Source organism: Apium graveolens, chromosome 1, assembly GCF_009905375.1.
Source record: "Apium graveolens cultivar Ventura chromosome 1, ASM990537v1, whole genome shotgun sequence".
Lineage (NCBI taxonomy): Eukaryota > Viridiplantae > Streptophyta > Magnoliopsida > Apiales > Apiaceae > Apium > Apium graveolens.
Window position 1 is genome coordinate 13,477,109 of NC_133647.1, and position 25,665 is coordinate 13,502,773.

A 25,665-nucleotide genomic window follows, 5' to 3' on the forward strand; every position below is an offset into this window, starting at 1 on the left:
TCTTCTCACTTCCGTTGGTTCTTTTCTTCCTCAAGATCATATGTTACCGGTTAATACGTAGGAGGCAAAGAAAACCTTATCTGACTTGGGCCTCGAGTACATTAAATTTTATGCATGTACAACCAAATGCATACTCTACAAGGATATAAATCTTAATGCATCTTAGTGTCCTAAATGTCGTTATCTCGCTGGAAGGTTGCGAAAGATGGTAAACTTAGGTTAAATAGTCCAGCCAAGGTTATGTTGTATTTTCCTATCACTCCTAGGTTTAAAAAAATGTTTAAATCTCCTGATACCGCTGAAAAGTTAATTTGGCATTCAAAATAGCGGTCAAATGATGGTCAGATGCGGCGTCCGGGCGACTCTCCTTCATGGAGGAATATTGATTATCGGTGGCCTTCGTTTGCTAGTGATCCAAGAAACCTTCGATTATCTTTAGGAGCAGATGGTATAAACACGTTTAATAGTGGCCTAAGCAATAGGTATAGCTGATGGCCGGTAGTATTGTTAGCTTATAATCTTCCTCCATGGTTATGCATGAAGAGGAAGTTTATAATGTTATCAATATTAATTCCTGGTCCGCCCGAGCCGGGAAATGATATTGACCTATACTTAGGGTCGTTGATCGATGATTTGAAGAAGCTTTGGGTAGAAGGTGAACCAAATGTCTATGACGCTTATAGTAAATCCTATTTTACTTTAAATGCGGTTTTGATGTGGACCATAAATGACTTTCCTCGATATGCAAATATGTCTAATGCAACGCTTTTTGGGTGTCTAAAGCAACACAAATAAGCATTACCTAATAGATGTAATGCAACAGTAAATACATCAAATGCAACACCAAGCAGCGTTGCATCTGACATAAGAGAGATGTAAACTCCACGTCATTTATGGGGCCCACATTAAAGCCACGTCAGCATGTGACACGTGGATGCCACGTCAGCACTAGTCCCCACAGAAATTACACGTGGATGCCACGTAAGGAGTTGGGGTCCACATGCCACATCAACAGTGGTCCCCATGCCACATCAGTGGTATGTAATGCAACGCTTTTTCTCTTATTTTAGCACAGTAGAACATAATTTAAGGCAACACTTAAATAGTTAATGTAATAGCACAATTTCATGTAAAAACTGTACTAGTAATTTATAATGCAACACCCAAATATCAAATGCAACGCTTTAATTAAAAATATTGCAAGATACTGTTTGATAATTACATAAACCCATGAAAATCAACCAACAACCATTCAACAATTCAACTACAACCATTCAATAATTCGACTAGCCATCCAACAACCATCATCCAACCCCAGTACAAGCCCGTCCACAAAATACATCTAACCCCAACATCATACTAACTATTAAATTCATTACAAGTTATCCAATATGCCAAAAAGCAGACAAAATTAAGTCTAACATTTAAAAGAAATGACAATCTCTATATATTAGGTCCAGTGACATAAAGATAGTCTAAATTTCGGTGCCTCCATGAGTAATAGGAGTACCGTTATCATCTTGATCACTTGATGCGGTGAAACACAAGTCTAATGTCGAACTTAAGACTTGGATTAGCTTCACCTAGCTTTTTCAACATCCATGACATATTCTCCTACACTTTTGCGTTCACCTTGGCCTCCAAATCATATTCAAGTTCTTGCTTTATTTTTGCAGACAACTTCTGCACATACTAGTCTGAAGGAGCGGCATAAGTCGTGTCATTAGTAGGTTTTTTACCCTTTCTTCCCACTAACCAATTTCGTCCATGAGGTTTACCACCATGGACAAGTGCATTGGCCTCAACAATGTTTTCATCATTCACTAATTCCTGAACTTGCCTCTAGAAGAAATGACTATATTAATATTTGAAGCCTAGCATGCACTCAAATGACAGCAGTATAATATAATATTATACTTACATATTTTGTTCTCAGTTCTTCAGTATTTGTCTTGTAGGTTTCCAAGTAAATTTCAGCATCAGATGGCTTGGCAATATTCAGGTCCTTCTTTTTCTATCATGTATCAATACAAGAAAATTTTAGTACATAAACGATGGACCAATTAATATTCGACCGAACAAAAATGTACTTTAAACTAACAGTGAAAATAAGAAAATCATACCAGCTTTTCTTTAGCTTGTGCATGAGTTCTGAGACCCATGGTATGTGTCTCAATTATTTTATTACGACGTGCAGTATTATCCTCAGCTAGGGACTTAAAATTAAAAAGCAATAAAAAATATATCAACAAATGTATCCAACCATTATTATTTAAATCTCATTAATTTAATTTACATTGAATTATATTATTATCATGAATTTTCCTCATTTCAACTTTTATGTTCCATATGAAACAATATTAACATTATATAAATTGGGCATAGTACCTGAACTGATTCACCCCCCAGTACTATATTTCCTATAATGTGCCTTTTTCATCAAAGACTTAAACCGCGTCCAAGACTCATTAAGTGTGTGCATGACCCACTTGTGCCCTTCTTCCGGAATAACATACCTAGCATACCATATACATATATAAAGAAATAAATCAGTTAATTTAAAAGCAGAAATTAATATCTACCCAAGTTTTGATAATAAGTTCTGATGATGGAATAAGTTTGGATGATGCAATAATAAATTAGTTAATTTAAAAGCAGAAATTAATATCTACCAATGTTTTGATTATAAGTTCTGATGATGCAATAATAAATCATTTAATTTAAAAGCAGAAATTAATATCTACCAAAGTTTTGATAATAAGTTCTGATGATGCAATAAGTTCTGATGATGCAATAATAAATCAGTTAATTTAAAAGCAGAAATTAATATGCTCGACCTTCATAGTAACAACAAATTCACAAGTAAAAAAAAAATTACTAAAGTGCCAACTAAAATTCACAAGTAATTCTTCGAGATTTACCAAAGTATATTCCAGCATTTGGTTCTTTAATTGCACAGGAACAACATGCCAGTTGATGTAAGTGGGAGATACATTATCCTTGGATAGTGTTCCAAGAAAATTACTCAACTCCGTCATAGTTTTCTGCTCATCAGAAATTGGTTGACCCTCTTCAATCACATTAATGATTACTTTTTCATTAGGACCTATGGCATGAACTGCACTCATTTTTGACCGCCCTCTAGGCTTTCTTGGAGATTGTACTTTGCATAAATACCAGGTTTATAGAAAATGAATACAAGTCAATGTATAACCTTACAAAAACAAGTAAATAATCCAAAAACATATACATGTTTCAACTTCTTCGGTTTCCATCCCTTCTTGGCTTAGTTCAGGAAAATTTTCCATTGTTGGAGCTGCAAGATTCTGCTTTTGACGCTCACGCATTGCTAAATAAGCAGCAACTGAACCAGCTTCTTCATGATTGCCAGATTGTTTAAACATTTTGCTACATGTTGGCTTTACAACTGGTGGATTAAATGAGCTAGTTGCTTTCCTGTTATTCCCAGCATTGTTGGGCTGCTTCTTTGTTGCAGTGACAATGACATCACTTTGAACTACGGCATTAGCTCGCGACCGAGTTGTCGGTCCAGCTTCCCTGTTAGTTCTAGTTTTCTTTGACTTGACAATTTCTTTTCTCTAAAATAAAAAATGATAGTTAGTACCTGAATGAAAAAATTACTTGCACTTGATTAATAATGAAAATTGAACTTATTTATATAGAGATGCTAAAACACGGAGACCATGTGGAAACTGTATAAAGAAAATTAATCTTTAGCATTTAAATATCCTAATTAATGATTATGAAGTATTATATAAATTCAATACCACAAAAACTCCTGTTCATCAATATTTAATAATGTGAAATGATATATAGATTATAACTATCAGGGGTCGTAATAATATGTTTTTTTTATGATTTAATTATGGCTATTGGCAAGAATTGATTGAAACTTAAGCATCATTATATACTGTGTTTTGTTCTAGATTGCTATGAAGGAGCTGCGACAGAGGAAGATACCTTTTATCAACTAAGCATTACAAAATCCTTTAACCCTAAATTGTGTACTAATACAAAAGCACTAAAAAAATCTTTCCGAAAATTTTTGTAATGATCTAGTACCTTTAATGAATCATCGTTGGCATCTTCACTCTCATTTTCTGGAAAATATTCATCGCCTTCCTCTGGATATCGATCTTTATTTTTTGTTTTTTTAATCTCTTCAGCTTGATTTCCCTTATCAGCAACTAAAATGGGCAACCCAAGTGATTTACAAACTACATCATTTTCTTATCTGCAATTATCATGTGAAATTAAATCACCTGAAGAGAACAAAAAATCAAAAGTATCTCAACATCAAGGTCATTCTATGCGGTGTCTTCATCGTCATCTGGTTCAGTTGCTAACTGTAATTTCCTCCTTGCCGATCCTTTTTCTTTCAGACTTGCTTCTTGTTTACTTCAACTCATCTCAGGCACGGGGGAAATTTTCGTCCTCTTACTCCTTCTTTGCTGTTGAAGCAAATGAGTTGTAGTGTACTTACGCTTCGGTTGTTTCTTAGCAGAACCTGGTTGTTTCTTAGCAGAACCTGGATTAGGTACACATAAATACAAGTTAAGAAGGCTTAGCATCAGTATACATAAAATGGGACTGCTTCACAAAGATACAAAAAAATGTAATTAATTACCTTCAATTATGTTTTTCCTTGCTCGTTTTTTAACATGTGGCTGCATCTGGCAAGTGGGCTTAATGTCCAGGTCAACATTGTTGTCAATGTAAAAATGAATTTCTTCGTCATTCTCGCAGCCAAGTACATGTTGATTTACATCCTTGTCATCCAACAAAAGTTTCCAGCCACCCTTCATTCCTTTACTTATATAGATTCCTACAATTTCTAAGAAATTGAGGTAATCTTTCACAAACTCAATAAGGACAGTGTAGGAAAATCTTTCCACGTCCATGCGTGTTAGCAACATCGACTTTCCACCGACATAACTTGCCTTATGAAACTGTCCTTCATAGTGTAGCCTCACATTTATCATTTTATCCATTCTGTAGAAAAAAACATTAGAACTCTATGACCAACATACAAATGGACATGAAGGTAATTAAATCAAGAACAGAGAACAAATGTGCAAAAAAGACAAAAAAAGAAGCAATTAAAGTAGACTAAAACAAATGGACATGAAGGTAATTAAATAAAGAAAAGAAACTTATATAGTTCGGCAGATATAAACTACACTTCAAACATATAATTAAAGACCTTACATAAAAACAAAGAACAACATGAAAATACATAGGTAACCACTATTATGTTATACAAATACACAATCTAAGGAGATGGAACAAGAATTTGTGTTAAAGGAACATCGTCCCTAATCCAAACCCTACAGTTTCACAATTTATTCCAATATTATATGAATGATAACTGCTCAAGTCTTTTTCCATTGCGTTCTGATTTTCAGTGTCGCACCAGTCCCTCGGTAATTTTTTGATAACATATTGACAGTTTTTCTCAACTGGATCATCCATATAAAACACTTGCTGAACTTGTGAAGATAGGACAAAAGGATCCGATTTTTTGCGTAACTTATTAAAGTTTACTCGATTAAGACCAAAACGATCTTTTTTTTCTTGGTACCAGCAACATTTAAACAGGACCACTGTAAAAGCTCCTCAATAGTCAAGTTCGAATATTTCTTCGATTGATCCGTAGTAATTGACACCCCCAACTACTGGATTCTGGGCTTTCGAGCTTGCAAAGGTAGTGGTCTCGGCTGTTAAAAATACCCCACTATTTTGTGTAGTACATCAGGAATCTCTAAATTTGGTATGGAATCTGTATCCATTTATTACATAGCCCGTAAACTTCCTAGCTAGTCGATTAGGCCCCAAAGCAAACACCTCTAAATCCCTTGAAATATTTTCTTTTTTCAGAACCTCATCTTTTAACCATTTCCAAAAGTCTTCCACGTGTGCTCATTCCCTTTTATATTTTTGCTGACTTGCAAGACCATCCATGAAAGCGCGATGCTCCCTGAATAGTTAATAAGGTCAAATAATATATATAGATATCAATACTTAACTGGTGAGTAAACTAAAAGGGACATTAGAACTTACTCGATAAAACTTTCTATTTCCTTATTAGGAATTAAAAAGAATATAACGATGCGCTGCCTTCCAATCTGCTTCTATCATTTTGAATATCCTGCCATCCATATTCTTTTTTGTTCCGATGTGATATTCCACATTTGTTCCATATTTTCCAAAATCATTTGAATTATTTTCTACTACTCCATCAACGTCCAGAAACCTTGAACAAAATGTGACACACTCTTCAGCCAAGTACCCTTCTGTAATAGAACCTTCTGGCCTACTTCTATTTCTAACATAGCCTTTCAACTTTCCTAGATATCGCTCAATTGCAAAAATGCAACGTAGGTGCTCAGGTCCACCGTATTCTACTTCTCCGCATAGATGTACAGGCAAGTGGACCATAATATCGAAAAATGGCTCTGTGAAAATCATTTCAAATTCACAAAGTATTACCATAATTTCTCTTTTCAACTTCTTGATATCATCTAATTCAACCACCTTGCTCCACAGACCGCGAAGAAATGAACCCAACCTAATCATCGGTAATGCGACCTCGGGTTTTAATGTATTTTTTACGACAAATTGCAATAAATCGTGGAGTATGAAATGAGCACCATGGTTCTTATACCCTACCACCTTTCTCTCTTTTATGTGCACATACCGACTTACAGTTGAGGCACAACCATAAGGAAGTTTGGAATTTTTTAATAGGCTGCAAAAATTTTCTTTTTCCTTATTTGTCATTTCAAATATCGCTGCCATAATTTCAATATGCTTTCCATCGTCACTTTTAATAGGATGAAGAGGCTTTCTTATGCCCCGATCCTATAAATCATAACGAGCATTTAGGTGATCCTTCGACTTGTCACTTATATTAAGTAAAGTACCTAATATTTTATCACATATGTTCTTCTCTATATGCCTGGCGTCCAAATTATGTCGAAGCGGATTATGACACCAGTAGGGCAAATCAAAAAATATTGATTTTTTTTAAAGGGCCAACCCTTTTACGCTTGTTTCGGGTCTTCTCTCCAAACTGATTTTCATACACCCATTTCACCATTAAATCTCTTCTTATCTAGATTCCACTCGTGTGTCGGATCAAGAAACTTTCTATGATTAATGTAGACAGTTTTTTTGCTATGTTTCAAATAAACAGAATAAGTCTCTTAATGGCACTCTGGACATGCTAGTTTCCCCTTTGTACTATAGCCTGATAACATAGCATACCCCGGAAAATCGCTTATTGTCCACAATGCGCTTGTTCGTAAATTAAAATTCTCGCTGGTCAGTGAATCATAAGTTTCGACACTATCTTTCCAAAATGCTTTCAACTCCGAAATTAAGGGCTGCATATAAACATCAATATTGTTCTTGGGAGAATCTGGACCGGATATTAAAGTGGACAGAATCAGATTTTCTTATTTCATACATAGCCAGGGGGGAAGGTTATAATTTACCAAGACGATTGGCCATGTACTATGACTTAAATTCATTGAACGATATGGGTTAAAACCATCAGCTGCTACACCCAATCTAACATTTTGATTTTCCACTTCAAAATCAGGATAACGAGCATCCATCGCCTTCCAAGCCAAAGCATCACCTGAATGTCTTAATTTTCCATCTTTTGTTCGTCCTAATGCGTGCCATCTCATATGTCTGGAAAAGTCTGTGCACAGGAACATCCTCTGTAACCTTGGTCGTAGTGGGAAGTACTTCATCACATTTGTTGCTACTTTATAAATCAACTTCATGGGATCATTATTTTCAACGATGCCATCTTTTTCATGTACAACCCACCTCAACACACCACAAGTTTCACATTCATTTTTTTCTTTATTTATACCCCAATACAACATGCAGCTGTTGGCGCACACGTGTATTTTCTCGTAGTCAAGGCCTAAATCCCTAGTGACACTCTTTGCAGCATTAAAAGACAAAGGGAGATTGGCATCAGGAAACGCATCTTTGATCAGCTTTAGTAATTCTCCAAATGCAGATTCACTAATTCCGTAAACGCATTTTAAATGATAAAATCTGATCAGGAAACTTAATCGACAAAATGTAGTACAACCGGGATATAATGGTTGTTTTCTTTCTTCAACATGCCGAAAAAATTTCTTAGCGTCTACATTTGGTTTGTCTTCACAGCCTCCTTGATTTTAAAAATTCTTACGCGTATAATTGAACATTGCATCTAAATTCTCTTCAAATTCAATCCCCATATCACAATTGTTATTCCCAGTGAACTAACAATGAGATTTACAGAAGGGGGGTTGAATGTAAATCTCAAAACTTTTTCAAGTTTTGAGCAGTTTATAGGCTATGTGGTTTGATGAACAAGTGTGTGTGAATTGCTTTCAGCTAATGCAGACATACATATATTCAAACAGAAATGTAAAGAACACAATAGACTTAAAAACTTTTCTGGTGGATTTGTTGTTCCACCGGAGATGTGTTATTTCAGAAAATCTGTGATTCAAAGAATTAAATCACAGCTGCGTCCTAGTACAAATAAGATGATTTTCTCTCTGGATTTTTCTAAACAGCTCTGGAAAATTCACAATCTAATTACTAGCTGCTACTTGGTTTATATATTACCAAGTTTACAAGTGAAGACAAAACTGTAAAATACAATTAAAAGATTCTTCACATGTTTCTTCTTTATTTCTCTATCGAATACAATTTAGGTTTAGCTGTGAATCTTTGAATACTTCCTTGTCTGCACCAGAATAGAAATGCTACATTTTCTTGATTCCTCCTAGAGGCTGCCACATTCTAGTTTGTCTCTGTCAACCCATGTGCCTTTGTCAGCTTATGAATTGTCACTATCAACTGCTATTTGAACTAAGCATCCGTTGAGGCTTTCATCTGTTGATGTTTTATCCGTTGAAGCTTTATCGGTTGAAGTTTTATCCGTTGATGCATTAGCAGTTGAAGCTTTATCCGTTGAAGCACTCATCCGTCGATGGATGTTATCCGTTGAAGCTTTAGAGACATCCGTTGAAGCTTTGCTTCTCATCCATTGAAGGCCTTTAATATCAGTTGATACTACTTCACTTCTACAAAATTACAAGGCATGAAATATTTACAATTAGCCGTCCTATTTGCATATTCACTAGTGGCCAACATGACTGATCATTTCCCACAACATCTAAGAATTATAACTTAAATACAGAGAATAAAATGTGCTACAATACTAAACTTATTTCTAAGTAAAGCTACTCCTTCAACGGATAGCCAAAATGGTCTTATCCGTTGAGGCTACAAACACTAGATTTCTACTTAAGTGTTTTGTTTAACTTATCATTAAACCAATACACATATTCCTAACAATCTCCCCATATTTATGTCTACTTGAACTGTAGGCATAAATTTGGGTTTAACTTGATGATAACAAAACACTTAACAAACATATGAAATAAAATAAAGTAGAAATTCAAAAGTGCTGCAAAGGTGTGTATACTGAGATAGAATTGAAGAATTACATTGTTTCCAAGGGTGCTCCTTTAGACTGAGCAAATCAATTTCTTTTCCTTTCATCCCTTATTTTCTTCCCTAGCCTCCTATCATTCTCCTCTATTTGGAGTTGGAGTTGTCTGTAGAATTCAGCTTCATCTTCTTCATTGATGTCCAACTTAGATTGCATATCCTTGAGAGTTTCATTACTGTTAATCTTGAGCTAATCTTCAAGTCTGAAAAATCTTCTGACTCATTTATTGTCTCTGAACTCCATCAACCAATGAGGTGATTTATGAACTGTAATTCCTCTCTCTGGTATGAGTAATGTTTTAGGCAAGACATTGGGCTCCCACCAAGTTTTCCTTATGCTGGCAATCTTGTTGAGAATATCAGTTTTGGCAGTAAAGCCAGAATTCCTCACTACAAGAAATATTGAATCAGACAATGGTTTTACACCATTGTCTAAAAGATGAATATTTCGTTGTCTATCCGGGGCGGTATGTTTGGTACTCATACAATGGTTACGCACCATTGTAACAAATACATCACACAACTGAATATAAAGCCTTTATCTCATTTTATTCACACAACGCATATGACCCTTTCTAATATTCTACAAACAACAGTTTTCTAGCCGTTGTAACAATGTAGAGGCACAATAGCTAAAAATAGTGTTATGTGAATTGACTCCTACAACAGTTTATGTATTTATTTCATCTAGTTACACAATGGTTTTATTAAGAAAACAAATGTATGACATACTTTAGACAACAGTTTTTTGTTTTTGGGTATTGTGTTTTAGCAATGCTCACAACAGTTTTTGTAATGACCAAGATATTGTTAGAAGCTAATCTAACAATGGTATGTAGTGATCCCAGAGTGTTGTTAGGATTTATACATACAATGGTGTTAATAATTTGATCTATTGTGCAAATCATTAAGGCATAATGTTTAAGTTCTACTATTCAGTTGTATAAGTTTGGTTCATACAAGTGTATGCCTTTTAAAACATCATTGTCGAATATCTTTAGCACGATGGTTTACTTTTGTGCCAAATATTGTGTGATATAGCTTAGGACAATGGTTTACTTATGTACTAACTGTTGTCTAGTATAACTTAGCACAATAGGTATTTTTATTTTACTAAACAATTGTCTATCAAACATAGCAATGGTTCTATACCTATTCTATTTATAAATAAAGCCTTTACAAATACAAATTGCAAAATCAAATACCAAACCATTCAAAAACCAAATGTACCATGCGATAAATACCATAACATCCGATAAACTTCATAATTTACCAACTACACCAAAGATCCACTTCAACCATAAGTACATATATCCACCAAACTTCAACAACCATAAAAAGTTCAGAAAAACTCCACTTAAACACCATACCAACAACGTCAATATAACTTAAACTAGTTCATCTGACCATCACAAATTACATATAAACTATTCGCGAGACTAACTTAACATGAATAAAACTTCATGAAGAATTTGGCGAAGTCCATCTTGATCACGTTTAAGTCATCCTCATTGTAAGCCAGATTGCCTCTACGAATCCACTGAAAATCAAATAAAGTTTTGACAGTTTTGTAAGCCACTGTGTTGATAGTGAAAATAGAGTACCAGCCGACATAAATTTGTAATTTAAAATTAAAAACAAGAAAAAATCATACCTTAGTTGTAAATTGAAGCTCTTTGTCATAACAAATTTCTTTCATATATCCCATGACAAAAAGGCCACAGTCCCGGACCCCTGTCTGCAAAGGAACTCCCTGAAAAAAAAATAGAAAATAAAATTAATCACATATTTTACTTGCATATATGAGAAATTATAAAAAATATTATTACCGCCATATTCTCCAAACAAATTTTCTTCCTGGCAACCTTATTCACCTTATTCAGCCTCTCTTTGTACATCTTTATCGAACTGTTAGAAAGTAGTACAAGTCAACAAAAAACATTTTGCGTAAATTACCTAAAGCAATTAAAAATATTGACTCACTTATCAACAACTTCTACCCATTCATCGCTTGCAATACGACGCTTAATAGGATCCATGTGGTATACTACCTCCGTCATTGGAACAACAACGGTTAGTGACCAGTGATTCCTATCAAAGCATGAGAAGATGTGTCATTCAGATATTTAATTATGCAGTTAGATGTTACCTCAAAAATAACCAAAGGTAACTTGAAGAAATAATTAAATAAATTACTTATATCTCATTTAATTATATATTTAACAATTTACAAGTTAGCAAATTAATTTACAAGTTACCAAATTTAAAGTTCCATCCATACAAATATATTCTACAAATTTCTAAAATTCACTAAAAATATAAAAAAAATGAAAATTAAATTACAAGTACTTAAACATCTTAATGAGATCATAAAATATGAAGTGTACTTATAAAGTGAGAAATGCTTACACGTCATTGAAAGGAATAAGAAAGCATTGTCCTTCCTTAGCATTCATAAAACGGTTGGCAAGCGCACGTGACCTCTCCCCTGCATTGCCACAACCAATGGCTCCAACCATACCCGGATCCACAAAAGCAATCATATTCGTCATTTTATTCTTTCTCAATAACTCATACAAGAAGCTGTAAACAAATTAAACAATAGTTGGAATCTAATTTAATTTTATTTAGAGAACAATTAAAATAAGAATGCACTCATTTTTAATTCAAGATAATTAACTACAAATTGAAAAAGCTAATGTACGTGGAAACTTACTGAATGAATATGGTAATGATCGATCCGGATATTTCACCTCTACCACATAGGGAATGTATATCTTGCAGAAAGATCACCTGCTTCTTTGTGACAGCAAATGCTTGTTCATATAACTGAAAACTTACGGTTCTTCCATCGCTTAAAGCATCCTTTGCCCACATCCACAACCATTTTAAAGATGATGGATAATTTACACCCATCACTACATGAAGCTCATCCTCCACATCATCAGTTTCTATCACTACATGCTTCTTTATTTTCTTGGAACCAACTTTCTTCGCACCACGCTTTTTGACATTCTGAAAATAAAAACATGCACGTCAACACAGTAAAAACATAACAAAATATATCAATTACACACACACTATCATCAATCTTTACCTTTGGAGTAGACAAAACTTGGGTACTGCTTGTGTTCCCCACCACGAGATCCCTTGGCCATGCAATAAAAGAACCTATTGCTTGTTTCACAGTTACAATTTCATCTCCTACGGGAAATGGGATCTTAGCATCCTCTTGAATTGCATAAGAAATGGACACTCTTGCATTTTCCTTCGAAAGGCATACTCCGTGAAGAGTCGGCTCACATCCTTCAGCAAGAGGGATTTCATCAACCCGACCATATGCTACGATGTTGCTTACTGATCCTATTGCCAGTTGACAAACACCGGATAAACCATCCAACTTCAACCCTTTAGGATGATTCTCAATTTCAACAAACTCATTATCAGCGTCAACCATAAAGGCCTCCTCACCTTTGAAAAAAACATTATGCTCATTCTCCTCTTCAATATTTTTATATCCAATATTGTCCTTAGAAAAACATTCTACATTCTCCTCATCACCATGATCTGAACCTTCATCCCCAGATTCCACGTTCAGCTTTTTCCTCACAATATCATTCCTATCATTCTTGTTTACGAACTGAGGCACGCCCTTTAAATCTGAGCAGCTTCCTTATTGGGAATCAATGATTGGGCTACCCTTTTGACCAATACCATTAGCCATTTTCAATTCTGCTCTGATCTTTTCAATTTCAGCAGTCCAAAATGCATCTCTCTGTTTTATAATTTTCGGAGTCTCCTCAGCCATAAAGTTTTTAACCCCCTCATGTATCCTCTCCTCAATAGTCCTTGATTTTTTCTATCTCGGCAGATCAAAATAGATAGACTGTTTCACGTGGCTCCCCTGCCCACGTACTCTGCCTCCATGCTCAGGCTTACCGAGCGCCATGGTTAACACATCATTTCTACCTTCTTCTACCAATTCCCCTTCTTTAACCTTCTTCTTGAGCAACTCCTAAAAACACCACAGTATAGAAGAAGTTATAAATCAAATTGGAACTATGATGAATATTCTCGGTTGAAATATAAATGAATAACTTACTATTTTCTCAGCTTTTTCTTTAACATTCTCATTTTTAAAATTACCATCTTTGTCTTTCCTTGCAAGGACCCAGGCATCCGATCGATCTATCGGTTCTTCTGGATGTTTTTTCAACTGCATGTACGACATGTTTTATTAATGATTCAAAGATACAAATTCATATTGACCACACAAAGTATATAAAAAGACTAAGTAGATTTAGGTTGTCATCACTAACCCATTCCATTTCTAGGTTGGCATAACCTTTTCGAGACATTAGATGATGATACTCATTCATCCGGCTTCTTTTCACCTGTTCTTCATGAATTTTCTGTAGAAAAAAGCACCAACAAGGTTAAAACATCACGCTAAATACCTATCCAATTATTGAAATTGATAAATAAATAAAAATAATAAAAAGTTTACCTTAAAATCATCTCCGAGACGATCAGCAACAAACATCTCCCAGTGCGATTTTTCTATGAACGTGTAGTCAGCCGGAGGAAAAGTGAGCTTTTCTGGTTGATTCCGGTGTGGAAGGATGTACTCTATCGTGAGCCAGGATTTGAACTCTCTCCACTTTTGACATGCGGATTCCCATACCAGTTTCCTTGCTGTCGGAGGTACAATAAAGGCCATCTACGTACATAAGAAACAAAAAAATTCAAATATGCAAGTTAACGAATGAACAAAATCTATAGAAAGAAAAGAAAAAAAACCAATATCAAAGAGAAAGATAGGCATGTGTGTGTAGACACTTTACTATACCTGCATACAGTCCCAAATTTTATTCTTTATCTGCTCAGGAACTTGCTTCCAACTATCATGCCAAATGGGGACTTTGGTCCTTGCCAAAACTCCAATGTACGACTGCATCTCTCCAGCTTCATCACCATACGGCTCCCCTTTTGCATTGAAGGTCACAGTAAGCTTTTGATTCATTATCTTCCGTCTCAGAATTCTGTGCATCGTGACAGAACCACGTTTCAATAGTTTTAGTCCTTCCGGTATTTCTGGATTTTTCTTAGAATCCACTTGCTTTTTCTTAGAATTCACTTTTTTTTTCTTCTTTGACAACTTCTTCTTTAAATTTTCAGATATCGGATTCTTCTTGACAGATATAGGAGAAGAACAAGAGGGGTTAACTTTGTTCAATGATTGTGTTTTCCTTATAGCCTTCACAACTCTCATCGCTGTTCTGTTTGGAGAAGACTTTGCTTTTTTATGAGAAGCTTGTGTCTTCTTCTTTGGAGGAGCCATAATCTGTGTACCACAAAACATTATAAGGAAGGATTTGCCAAGCTAAGAAATTATATGGGTTTTATGAGAAACAAAATCTAACCACCAAAAAATCTCTAATAATGTGGGTTTTATGAGAAATAAAATCTAATAACTAACCAAGACATCATCAAAGTGAACCATTTAAATTAGTAGCAAGTAACAACAATTAAAAAAATACCAAAGAAACAAGTCATATGAGAGTTTTATAAAAATCCAACAAGAACTACATAACATACGAGGGTTTCACAAGAATCGAACCAAAATATAAAAGAATCACAGCAGAAGAGCATAAGAATCAAAACAAACAAGTAAAAACATTACAAATCAAGAACAAGCAAGAACTGAACATAACCAATAAAGAACAAGCATGAGCAAACAAGAACTGAACATAACAAGCTTAATCAAGTAACATGCAACAACAAGCAAGAACTGAACAGATTAAAACATGCAAGTACCTTTCTTAGATTTGCTTCGATTAGAAATTGAGAAAAGAAAATGGAAGAGAAATAGGAGGGGAATGAAGTGTTATCGGGTAAGAAAAGAGAAATCACAAAGGGGGGAACAAAAGGGGGGAATGAAAATGAAAAGAAGAGCATAAGAATCAAAACAAACAAGTAAAAACATTACAAACAAGAACAAGCAAGAACTGAACATAACCAATAAAGAACTAGCAAGAGCAAACAAGAACTGAACAGAACAAGCTTAATCAAGTAACATGCAACAACAACCAAGAACTGAACAGATTAAAACATGCAAGTACCTTTCTTAGATTTGCTTCGATTAGAAATTGAGAAAAGAAAATGGAAGAGAAATAAAAGAGGGGAATGAAGTATTATCGGGTAAGAAAAGAAAAATCACAAAGGGGGGAACAAAAGGGGGGAATGAAAATGAAAAGAGGGGGAAGTGAAATAATTTTGGGGAATAAACCAACGGCTTGGATTGTTAGTGTTTTACCAATCCAACGGTGTATTTTAATTGATTGATGAGTGAATTATTCATAATTTTTAGAAATTAATTGAAAAGAAGAGAATATTAAATATTTTTTAAACAACGGTTACAATTAAATCTATCCTTAATCTACGATTGGGAAAATTTTGAAGTAACATTTTGATTTTTTTTCTAAATAATTTCGATATTAATTAATTCATAATTTTGAATTTTCTAAGTTGTGTATCTCGTGTCGTGTACCTTATTGTGTCGTCCTTATCATGTCGTGTACTCAAAATCCAAACAGAAATACTAAATTATCGTGTTGAGTTAAAAATTGTCAGGTGTAGCTTATATAAACAGCTTTTTAGATATACTTAATTTATACATGACCTCGTTTACTTACTAATTCATTGCCTTTTTCTAATTTTTGGAAAATTACTTTCGGGCATGATACTCAAGAATCCTGGTATGTTATGAAATATTCTCCTGGTATGTTGGCACAATTTAGGGAATATTTCATAACATACCAGGATTCTTGAGTATCATGCCCGAAGGTAATTTTCCAAAAATTAGAAAAAGGCAATGAATTAGTAAGTAAACGAGGTCATGTATAAATTAAGTGTATCTAAAAAGTTGTTTATATAAGCTACACCCGACAATTTTTAACACACCACGATAATTTAGTATTTGTGTTTGGATTTTGAATACACGACATGATAAGGACGACACAATAATTTACATGTTCTTACAATGGGAAATTGCAAAAACCGTTGTCTTATGAAAGAAAAAATTATTCCACCAAACCCTAAACCCTAAACCCTAAACCCTAAACCCTATAACCCTAGATCAAACAAAAATTAAAGGCGAAATATTCAAATTTATCGACATTAAAATGACTCGTTTTGCTTTTGTAATGGATATAGTGTCTATTTAAAAACCATTGTCCTGAGTTTTAAATAAACCAAGAAACCAAATTCTTTTACTTTAAGAAAATTTCTAGTTTTTTCAAAAAAAATATAAGTGGGAACACTGGTGAAAGAGGGGGAAAGTGTAAATAATTTTGACTAGCAATAAAGTAGTTTGACTAGCATTATTATACGTGATCATTGTCTGTCTGAAGTATCTATGTTTTATTATGCCTCTTTTATTGTCTCCTTCATACACCATTTCTTAACCATATATTTGTCTCAGTTCTTTGATGTCTGAAGTAATCCAGGGGAACTTCACTTTGCTGAACTCAGGTAAGCTTCTGCTGAATTCATATCAATTTGGGGATTTGGTGTTTATATCGATTTGGAGAACTTGAAATTAGGGTTCATATCTATTTGGAGAATTTTAATAAGGGTCCATATCGAGTTTTATGGAATATATATGTTTGTGGAATTTGAGCAAAAGAATGGGTTTAAACTTGGTTGAGTAAAAATGGATAGATCTTGGTTGAAAGCAGATAGAAGAACACAAGAATTTAAACTTGGAGTGGATGAATTGTTAAATTTTGCATTTCTGAATGGGTTTAAAGAAAATAAAATTAGTTGTCCATGCTTAAGATGCGCTCATAGTAAATCTTGGAATGCTCAGACTGTTAAGGATCATCTTTATCAATATGGTATTGATCAAACCTATACGTGTTGGATATGGCATGGAGAGTCAAATTATGTATAGAGTCATGTAGTTTCTGAACAGGAAACTTCAGAATCATCTGTTGATCCTACAAACATGAGAATGTGGCAGGACATTGTCGATGATGAGGATATTTCGTTAGATTCTTCTGATTTTATGAATCATGTTCAAGGTGAAAATGAATCACTTTATCCTGGATACGAGAGTTTTACAAAAATGAGAGCTTTAGTCAAGTTGTATAATTTAAAAGCAAAATATGGTATTTCTGATAAATGTTTTTCTAATGTCCTTCTTTTGCTTGTATCAATGCTTCCGGAAGGCAACAGTATGCCTTCATCTTTTGGTGAAGCCAAGAAAACTTTATGTACTTTAGGCATGGATTATGAAAAAATACATACGTGTCCGAATGATTGTGTCTTATACCGCGGTGAGAGGGACGAAGATGAGACGATTTGCCAAATATGTGGGGCATCTAGATGGAAGTTAAACAAGAAAGGAGAAGAATTGGAAGGGATCCCTGCTAAGGTTCTATGGTACTTTCCATTGATACCAAGATTGAGAAATTTGTTCAATACAGCTCAGATTGAAAAGGACATGACTTGGCATAAAACCGAGCGACAAAATGATGGTAAAATTAGACATCCGGCTGACTCAAAGACATGGAAGGATGTCGATCAAAGGTGGTCTGAGTTTGCTGCAGAGGCTAGGAACCTTCGGTTAGCTTTATCCTCCAATGGATTTAATCCTTTCCATGGACCAGGAAGTGATCACTCAACATGGCCTGTGTTGCTTTCAATTTACAACCTCCCACCTTGGCTTTGTATGAAGAGAAAGTACATTATGCTAAGTCTGTTGATATCCGGACCAAATCAGCTTGGAAATGATATTGATGTATACCTTCAACCACTTATAGAAGATTTTCAGAAATTGTGGCATGGGAAACAAGTTTATGATGCATTTAAGAAAGAGCCTTTCATACTAAGAGGAATTTTATTGTGGACAATTAGTGATTATCCAGCCTTAGGAAACTTTTCGGGTAACATCATTAAAGGATATAATGCTTGTGTAGTTTGTGTTGATAAAACAAAAGCTACCAGGTTGGCTACTTACAAAAAGACGGTGGTTATGAGACATCGTAGATGGCTGCCCAGAAATCATCCATATCGAAGGCAAAAATCAGCCTTTGATAACACCATGGAGAAGTTATCAGAACCTATTCCTTTAACTGGGGAGGAGGTGTTAGAAAGGGTACTACCACTAGCGGACCATGTTTATGGTAAGACACAAAACCAACCTCGATGGAAAAAATGGGAACCTCGACCAATTTGGAAAAACATGTCTATATTTTTTCAGCTTGAGTACTGGAAGTTTTTGCCAGTTCTCCATACCCTCGATGTGATGCATATAGAAAAAAATATATGCGAGGCTTTAACCGGTACATTGCTAAATATTTTCGGGAAGACAAAAGATAGAGAATCTGTTCGTATTGATATGGCTAAAATGGGAATAAGAATGGAGCTGAGACCAAACAATTCTGGAAAAAAAGAGAAGTTACCGATGGCATCTTGGAACTTATTGCATAAAGAAAAAAAGATTGTCTGCTCATCCTTGATTGGCATGAAGTTACCTGATGGTTTTTGTTCGAACCTTAAGGGTATAGTATCAATGGACCCTCTGTGACTAGTTGGAATGAAATCTCACGACTGTCATACAATGTTGCATCACTTGCTCCCCATCGCACTTCGGTCAGTACTTCAAAAACAGGTCAGGTGCACTATTATCAGGTTTTGCCTTTTTTTCAAGGCAATTTGTAGTAAAGTCATTAAGGTCGATAAATTAGAAAAAATGCAGTCTCAATTGGTGGAGACCTTATGCCAGCTAGAAAAGCACTTCCCCCCTTCCTTGTTTGATGTAATGATCCATCTCTCAGTTCATCTTGTAAGAGAAGTTGAGCTTTGTGGTCCTATCTTCCTATGTTGGATGTATCCTTTCGAGAGATATATGAAGACGTTCAAGGGATATGTTCGAAACAGGGCTCATCCCAGAAGGTTGCATCGCCGAGGCCTATATTGCAGAAGAGGCGGTTGAGTGTTTATTTAATTTTGAAGAACCAACAGTTGGGTTACCGGGAAGGGATAAGAACAAGGAGAAATACAGACCCTTATCTGGTGCAACAATGATAAAGCTGAGCATCAAGGATTTGCACCAAGCACATCTGTGTCTTCTTCAAAACAGTAATGAATTGACCCCATATTTCAAGTAAGTTTCTTTATTTAGATTTCTGATTTTTCAGTAATAAATACATCTGTTTTTTGTTCCATGATTTTATGATTTTTTTAACAAAAGCTGAAATTGTTTTACTCACAGTGAACATATGACCTTCTTGGTGGCAAGATATCCATTACATGAAAATGATGAAGAATGGCTTAAGAACAAGCAAAATGAAACATTCCCTAATTGGTTTCAAAAGAAGGTAATAGCTAGACAATAATTTTTTTCTAATTTAAAGAAATCAAGTAAATGTCTAATTGCTTTAGTATTTTATTTTTTGGACAGATTTCGTCAGAATTGCTTGATGTGAAAATTATGGTATCTAAGGAGGTAATGTGGCTTTCAGAAGGGCCTAACAAGTATGTCCCTACATTCAGTGGCTACAAAGTCAATGGTGTTACCTACAACACAAAAGATCGTGATGATATGCGACAAGTTCAATGCAGCGGTGTTTGTGTTCATGCTGATACAATGCTCATGCAGGATAAGGAAAAGAACATTGAGCATATTTCACATACATTTTATGGAGTAATCACAAGTATTTGGGAGTTGGACTATAACCATTTTCGAGTCCCTATCTTTCGGTGCAATTGGGTAGATATGAATAAAGGAATTAAGATAGATGATTTAGGATATACAGTTGTTAATTTACACAAGTTAGGTATTCTGAACGACCCTTTTGTGTTAGGTAAACATGTCAAGCAAGTTTGTTACATTGACGACCCTCTTGAAAAATTCCGGTCAGTTGTATTAAAATTACCAAACAAGTTTGATGATCAAAGTGACGATGAAAATGAGGGATCCGTAGAAATTGAACTTGAAAATGAGGTAGATGTCACCATGTTCCCAACTGTTGATGAAGTCGAGGAAGAAAATAGCAGTTACATGCGGGAGGAAGAAGAGATGATTCAACTTCCATAATTATATCAACTGATCAGATATTGCCTATAAGTGCCTATGTTATCCCTTTTGCTTATAATTTGTACTAAATCAAATTTGGTTGGACAGTTTATTGTAAGATTTGTTTTGGCATTGTTCTTGAAGGATTTGGTTTGATTTTTATCCAAGAATTGTTATATGTAATTTGTACCTTTCAGTTAGGTTGAGAAGTTTTTTGTACATCTGGTTTGACAACTTGTTGGAAGCATTTATTTGACAATGTGCTTAAAGCATTTGGTTTGCTTTTTGTCTAAAGATTTATGTTTTAGGCAATTTTTTTAAAACCCTCTGAAAATTAGACAACGGTTTTTCATAAAAGTTGTTGTAACATATTTTCTAATGCAGGTGATTCAGACAACGAGTAAGAGACCATTGTCTGAAACTCTTTTACTCAACAGGGGTGATAAACTATTGTCTGTTATGCTTTGTTTCTAACATTGGTTTTTCTGCACTATTGTCTCAAATAAATAACACATTGGTACCGGAAAACCGTTGTCTAAGTTGCACAACAGTCCTTAAAACCCATTATGTAAAACCATAGAAAGCACACCGGTTTATTGTGACCTAAACAACACTTGTACCAATAGATGTCACACAATGAGGATAAATACAACCATTGTCTCATTGGAGCACAGGGGCACCATTTAGACAACAATTTCGAATAAGTTGAATCACCATTGTGTGAAACAGAATGATACAAGGCTTTTTGGTCAACTACCAATTAATCGTTGTCTGATTTTTTGAGACAACAGTTTTATTGGCCACCATTGTGTAATAGGTGTTGTCTGATTCAGTTTCTGGTGTAGTGCCTTTTTATGGCTGGGTAGACTCTAATCAAGGTAGAATAGCCTTCATTCAGAATTCTGTAAAGAGGCCAGGTCCTTTCCCCACTTACTTTATATTTGAACACTAGTCTTTATGGAAGCTATCTGTAGGCATCAATTCCCCTTACTTCCTCCAGCTCATCCAGATAGAGTTCAATGTCTGAAAATTCCTTTATGTCACAAATGTGAACATAATCATCCTTTGAGGCTTGTGGCTTAGGCTTCTGAGTGAATTTGATTGAGGTTAGAGGAGGTGTTGATTTGATTTTCCTTTTTTGTTTCTTTGATGGTGGAGAAGTGGTTAAGAAGGTGGGCAATTTGATGGTGTCCCAATCAATTGGTTCCTCTTTAGGAGTGATTGTTTTACCATGGATGTTTATGAAGGGGTCAGGCACAATGGGTTCAGGGATAGAAGGTAGTGGTTTGGATTTTGATTGGGTTTCTTCAGTTTCATCTACCAGCTTCCTTTTTGCATTGGCCTTCTTTCTATTCCTTTTCTACCATTCCTTTCTTTCCTTACTTCTTTCTTCCATATTATCACTAATCATGTCCCCCATACCTACATCTTTACTCTTGTCTTCAATTTAGTTCTTTTCTTTAACTTGACTTTAGCTGTTTTTCAAGCTCTGTTTGTGCTCTTTTGTCAGCCTTTAGCTTTTTTAGCTTCTTCCTTTAACCTTCTGGCTTCTTCCCTCTTGGCTATTGAGAATTTGGGATGTCCCTGTATCACACAGATACTCTTTCCCTCTCTAAAGATAATAGCCATGTTCATCCTTTCAACCACATCCTTGGTCTCCTTGTGCTTCATGATATTACCACCCAAAACCTTGTCTTCATCAGGCCTTGGAAGAGGAAAGTCCACTTCTTTCAACTGAGCAAGGCTTAAAGGGTTCTTTGTAGAGTCCTTATTGGATCTGTTGTTGGGCTTGAGAACCATAGATTTCAGATACTTGGAAGAAGTCTCTCCAACCTTATTCCTCCTTACTGGCTTGAGCTCCATAATGATTGGCTCCACCTTTGTGCTATGCTTCACAGATTGTGATTTAGAAGCTGTAGAACCAAAAATTTGTTGCATCCTTTCATCAATTTTCCTCCTTTGCTCTTTGACTTTCATCTCAGCTGCTACTATCTAGATTAGATCAATTCCATCAAGCTTTCCTTTGATTTGGAAAGTTGGAGAAGTGGTGATGGCAGGAACTAGCACTTTAAAAATTTGAACTGTTGTTGATGGCTCTCCTTCCCCTTACCTTTTATTCTCCCCCTTTTTGTTATCATCAAGGATAGGGGTCAAGCCTTGTACTTTTTCCAGCTGCAATAGTAGATTTGTCTGAGATTGTTGATTTTGAAGAATGGTGACCACAGAGTCTTTAATGACTTGAACTCTTATTTCCAACTTGGCCAGCCTCTTTTCAGCATCAGATTATCTCCTCAATCTTATCAACAAATCTTGCATTGTACCATAAGGCATAACTGAATCCAACTTCTCAGAATTGTAGGATTTCAGATCATCAATATCCTTTTTGAGTTCATCCACACTTAAATTCTGACTGATATGCTGCAACTACAAGAGATGCAGAGAGTCTAGATGAGCTTGAAGAATAGCCTTTGTACCAGCATCTGTAGTCTCCTGAAGGGCCTTTTGAATAGCCATTACTTGCTTGACCAAAGCTACACCAAACTGTCCTGATGTAGATTTCTTTGTCCATGCCCATTCAGGTAAATCTAGAACAGAACTTGGGCCTGCATCTCCCCCAAAGTTCATGCTCCCATCCAAAGAATTAGAGTCATCATTATTAGAATTTACTTCAAATTCTTCAGATGGCTCACCAGCTTGAGAAGGCATCCTATTAACAACAACTTTATCTTTTTGAAGACATTCTGAAATGTGCACTATGTTCAAAGTCTGCTCTGCCTCCACATTGCCCTGAGCAGTCAACAGTTGATAGGCTGAAACAGGATGACTAAAAGTGTCAGCATCCAAGGAAATGTTATCAATTTCAGCTTTGTAATGTTGCTAAAATTGTCTTCCCTTTTCAGCATCATCCACAATCATTGACTCACTAGCAATGGCTGGATCCACCCTTATAGCTTCTATACCTGCTTTTCTCTCATTTTCTCTATATTCTTGCATCAGGGGCTCCCCTTGGCTCACACACACCCTCACACCCTCACCCTCACCTACTAAGGTGGCACTCCCCTCACTTACTTTTGCCATGCTGGAAGAAATAGCATGCATATTTTGACTCTCAACCTCTCCTTTTGCCTGGGAGCAACCCAGCCTCTCACTCAAATTATCACTCCCTTCCCTCAATCCTAAAAGTGATTGTACAGTAACCATGTCTTCTACACTTGGAATTGATTCAGTTATATGTGTAGAGACCATCAACGGATAGGGAGTATCCATTGAAGTGGAAACCGATGATATCAACAGATAACTATTGTTAAGCTTATCCGTCGAAGAACAACCACTTATCAACGGATGAGAGATATCTGTTGAAGAAGGAAAAGATATAGATTTTGAAAGTGACATAATTGTTGAATTTGTGTAAATTGATTTTAAGTGAGGTGACACAGATTCTTTAACTAAGTCTGAAATAGTTGGCTGATGATCCAACAAATCATCTAACAAATGATGATCACCAGGATTTGAGTGGGGCTCCTCCCTGAGTTTTAAAGAGGGAGAATCAGGAATTGATGTGAATATCATATCCACATCCAGAGATGGTGATGGAGAATTTGGTGATTGTTCTGTGTCTATTATGAGAGAATGGGGCTGTGACTCCACATTTGCTGGAGCCACATCAAGCTGAATTTGAGAAGGCAAAGATACAGGTGGATGTATATGTGTAGTGTGTGCCCCCTATGTGGAAACTAGGGTTTTAGCCTTCTTTCTTCTTGAAAAAGCTTTGACAGGTGAATGTGTGGCTTCAGTGTCCCTCCCTCTTTTGTTATGTGTCCCTGGTTGGGGACTATTTTCAATAGCTGAATCCTTTTGGGAGGATGCAACTAGGGATGTCTTTGACTCCTTTTGAACCACCACAGTCTTTTGAGAAACTGTGGCTTGGCTGGCTAGGGTACCACTCACCTCTCCCACCTTATCCTGGGGGGTTTCTTGATTTTCACCCCTCCCGTCACCACTCACACCCTGTTCACTCCCTTCAGGGTTTTTGGTAGTTGTTAGAACTTTTTCTTTTGAGAAACAACAGAGGTGGTTTTCTTTGACTTGTGTTTTGGAATTTTAGGTTTGGTGGCTTTTGTAGGAATCTGTTGGGACAAAGACACAGATTCCATTGCCACACTAGAAGACAAAGAAATAATGGGGGTGGAAGATGTACGATTTGCAGAAGTATTTACCTCACTTACCTGAGGTGCATTCATTATTGGTAAATATACCAATGGCACCTGGCTGTTGAGGTTAATTCTCAAAAGGTCTGCAAGGACCCTTTTCTCTTGTGCCCAGCATTTGAGTTTATTGCTCTCATTAGTTATGACCAAATCTTTAGCAACATGGTGAGCGAATAACATAAAGAATCTAGCATAGTAGATGTTATGAGGTCTATTAGCTTTGTTACCTAACCTGGAACCTACTTATAACATGACATAGTTGCTAAAATTAAAGTACCTATCAGAAACTAGCATATAGAGCATATTAATAAGAGATGAAGTTATGGCATCAAAATTTCTAATCTTCCCAGAGAAAACCTTGATAAAGGCATCTCCAAGAAAACTCCATTCTTTCCTAAGGCCCTTTCTTCTAATGCTTCCTAAACTAGCAGAATCAAAAGAATAGCCTATGGAATCTAACATAGCAGATACATCATTATCAGTGTGTGGTGTCATGGCATTATTCTCGGGTAACTTAAAGCATGACCGTATATCATCACAGTTAATACAGTAATTCTTACCTTTGAGAGAGAAAGCAATGGTCATATCTGTGGAGTTGAACTCTGCAGTTGTCCAAATCTCCTCAATTACCTCAAAATAGATAGTTGGGGCTTCCAGCATTGCATAGCCTAGTTTGCAGTTCTTGATGAAGTCCATCATCTTGTGATAATCTGAATGGGCTTCATTCTTTTCCACCAAGGCTACAAAATTGTTCTTTTCATAAACAAAGCTAGACTGAGACATAATCTTGACTACTGGTGCCATTGTTGTGAGTAGAGGTTG

General features: G+C 35.7%; 1 protein-coding gene across 1 annotated transcript; it reads left to right on the forward strand.

Moving 5' to 3' along the window:
- Positions 1-17,560: 17,560 nt before the first annotated feature.
- LOC141714042 (uncharacterized) lies at positions 17,561-19,144 on the forward strand. The gene has a single exon (XM_074517609.1). It carries the CDS (start codon positions 17,561-17,563, stop codon positions 19,142-19,144), a length of 1,584 nt encoding a protein of 527 aa, XP_074373710.1.
- Positions 19,145-25,665: the final 6,521 nt, after the last annotated feature.

Excerpts from the sequence above, each read along its gene's own strand:
- LOC141714042 (XM_074517609.1), top strand. The coding sequence starts at position 17,561 with ATGAGAATGTGGCAGGACATTGTCGATGATGAGGATATTTCGTTAGAT.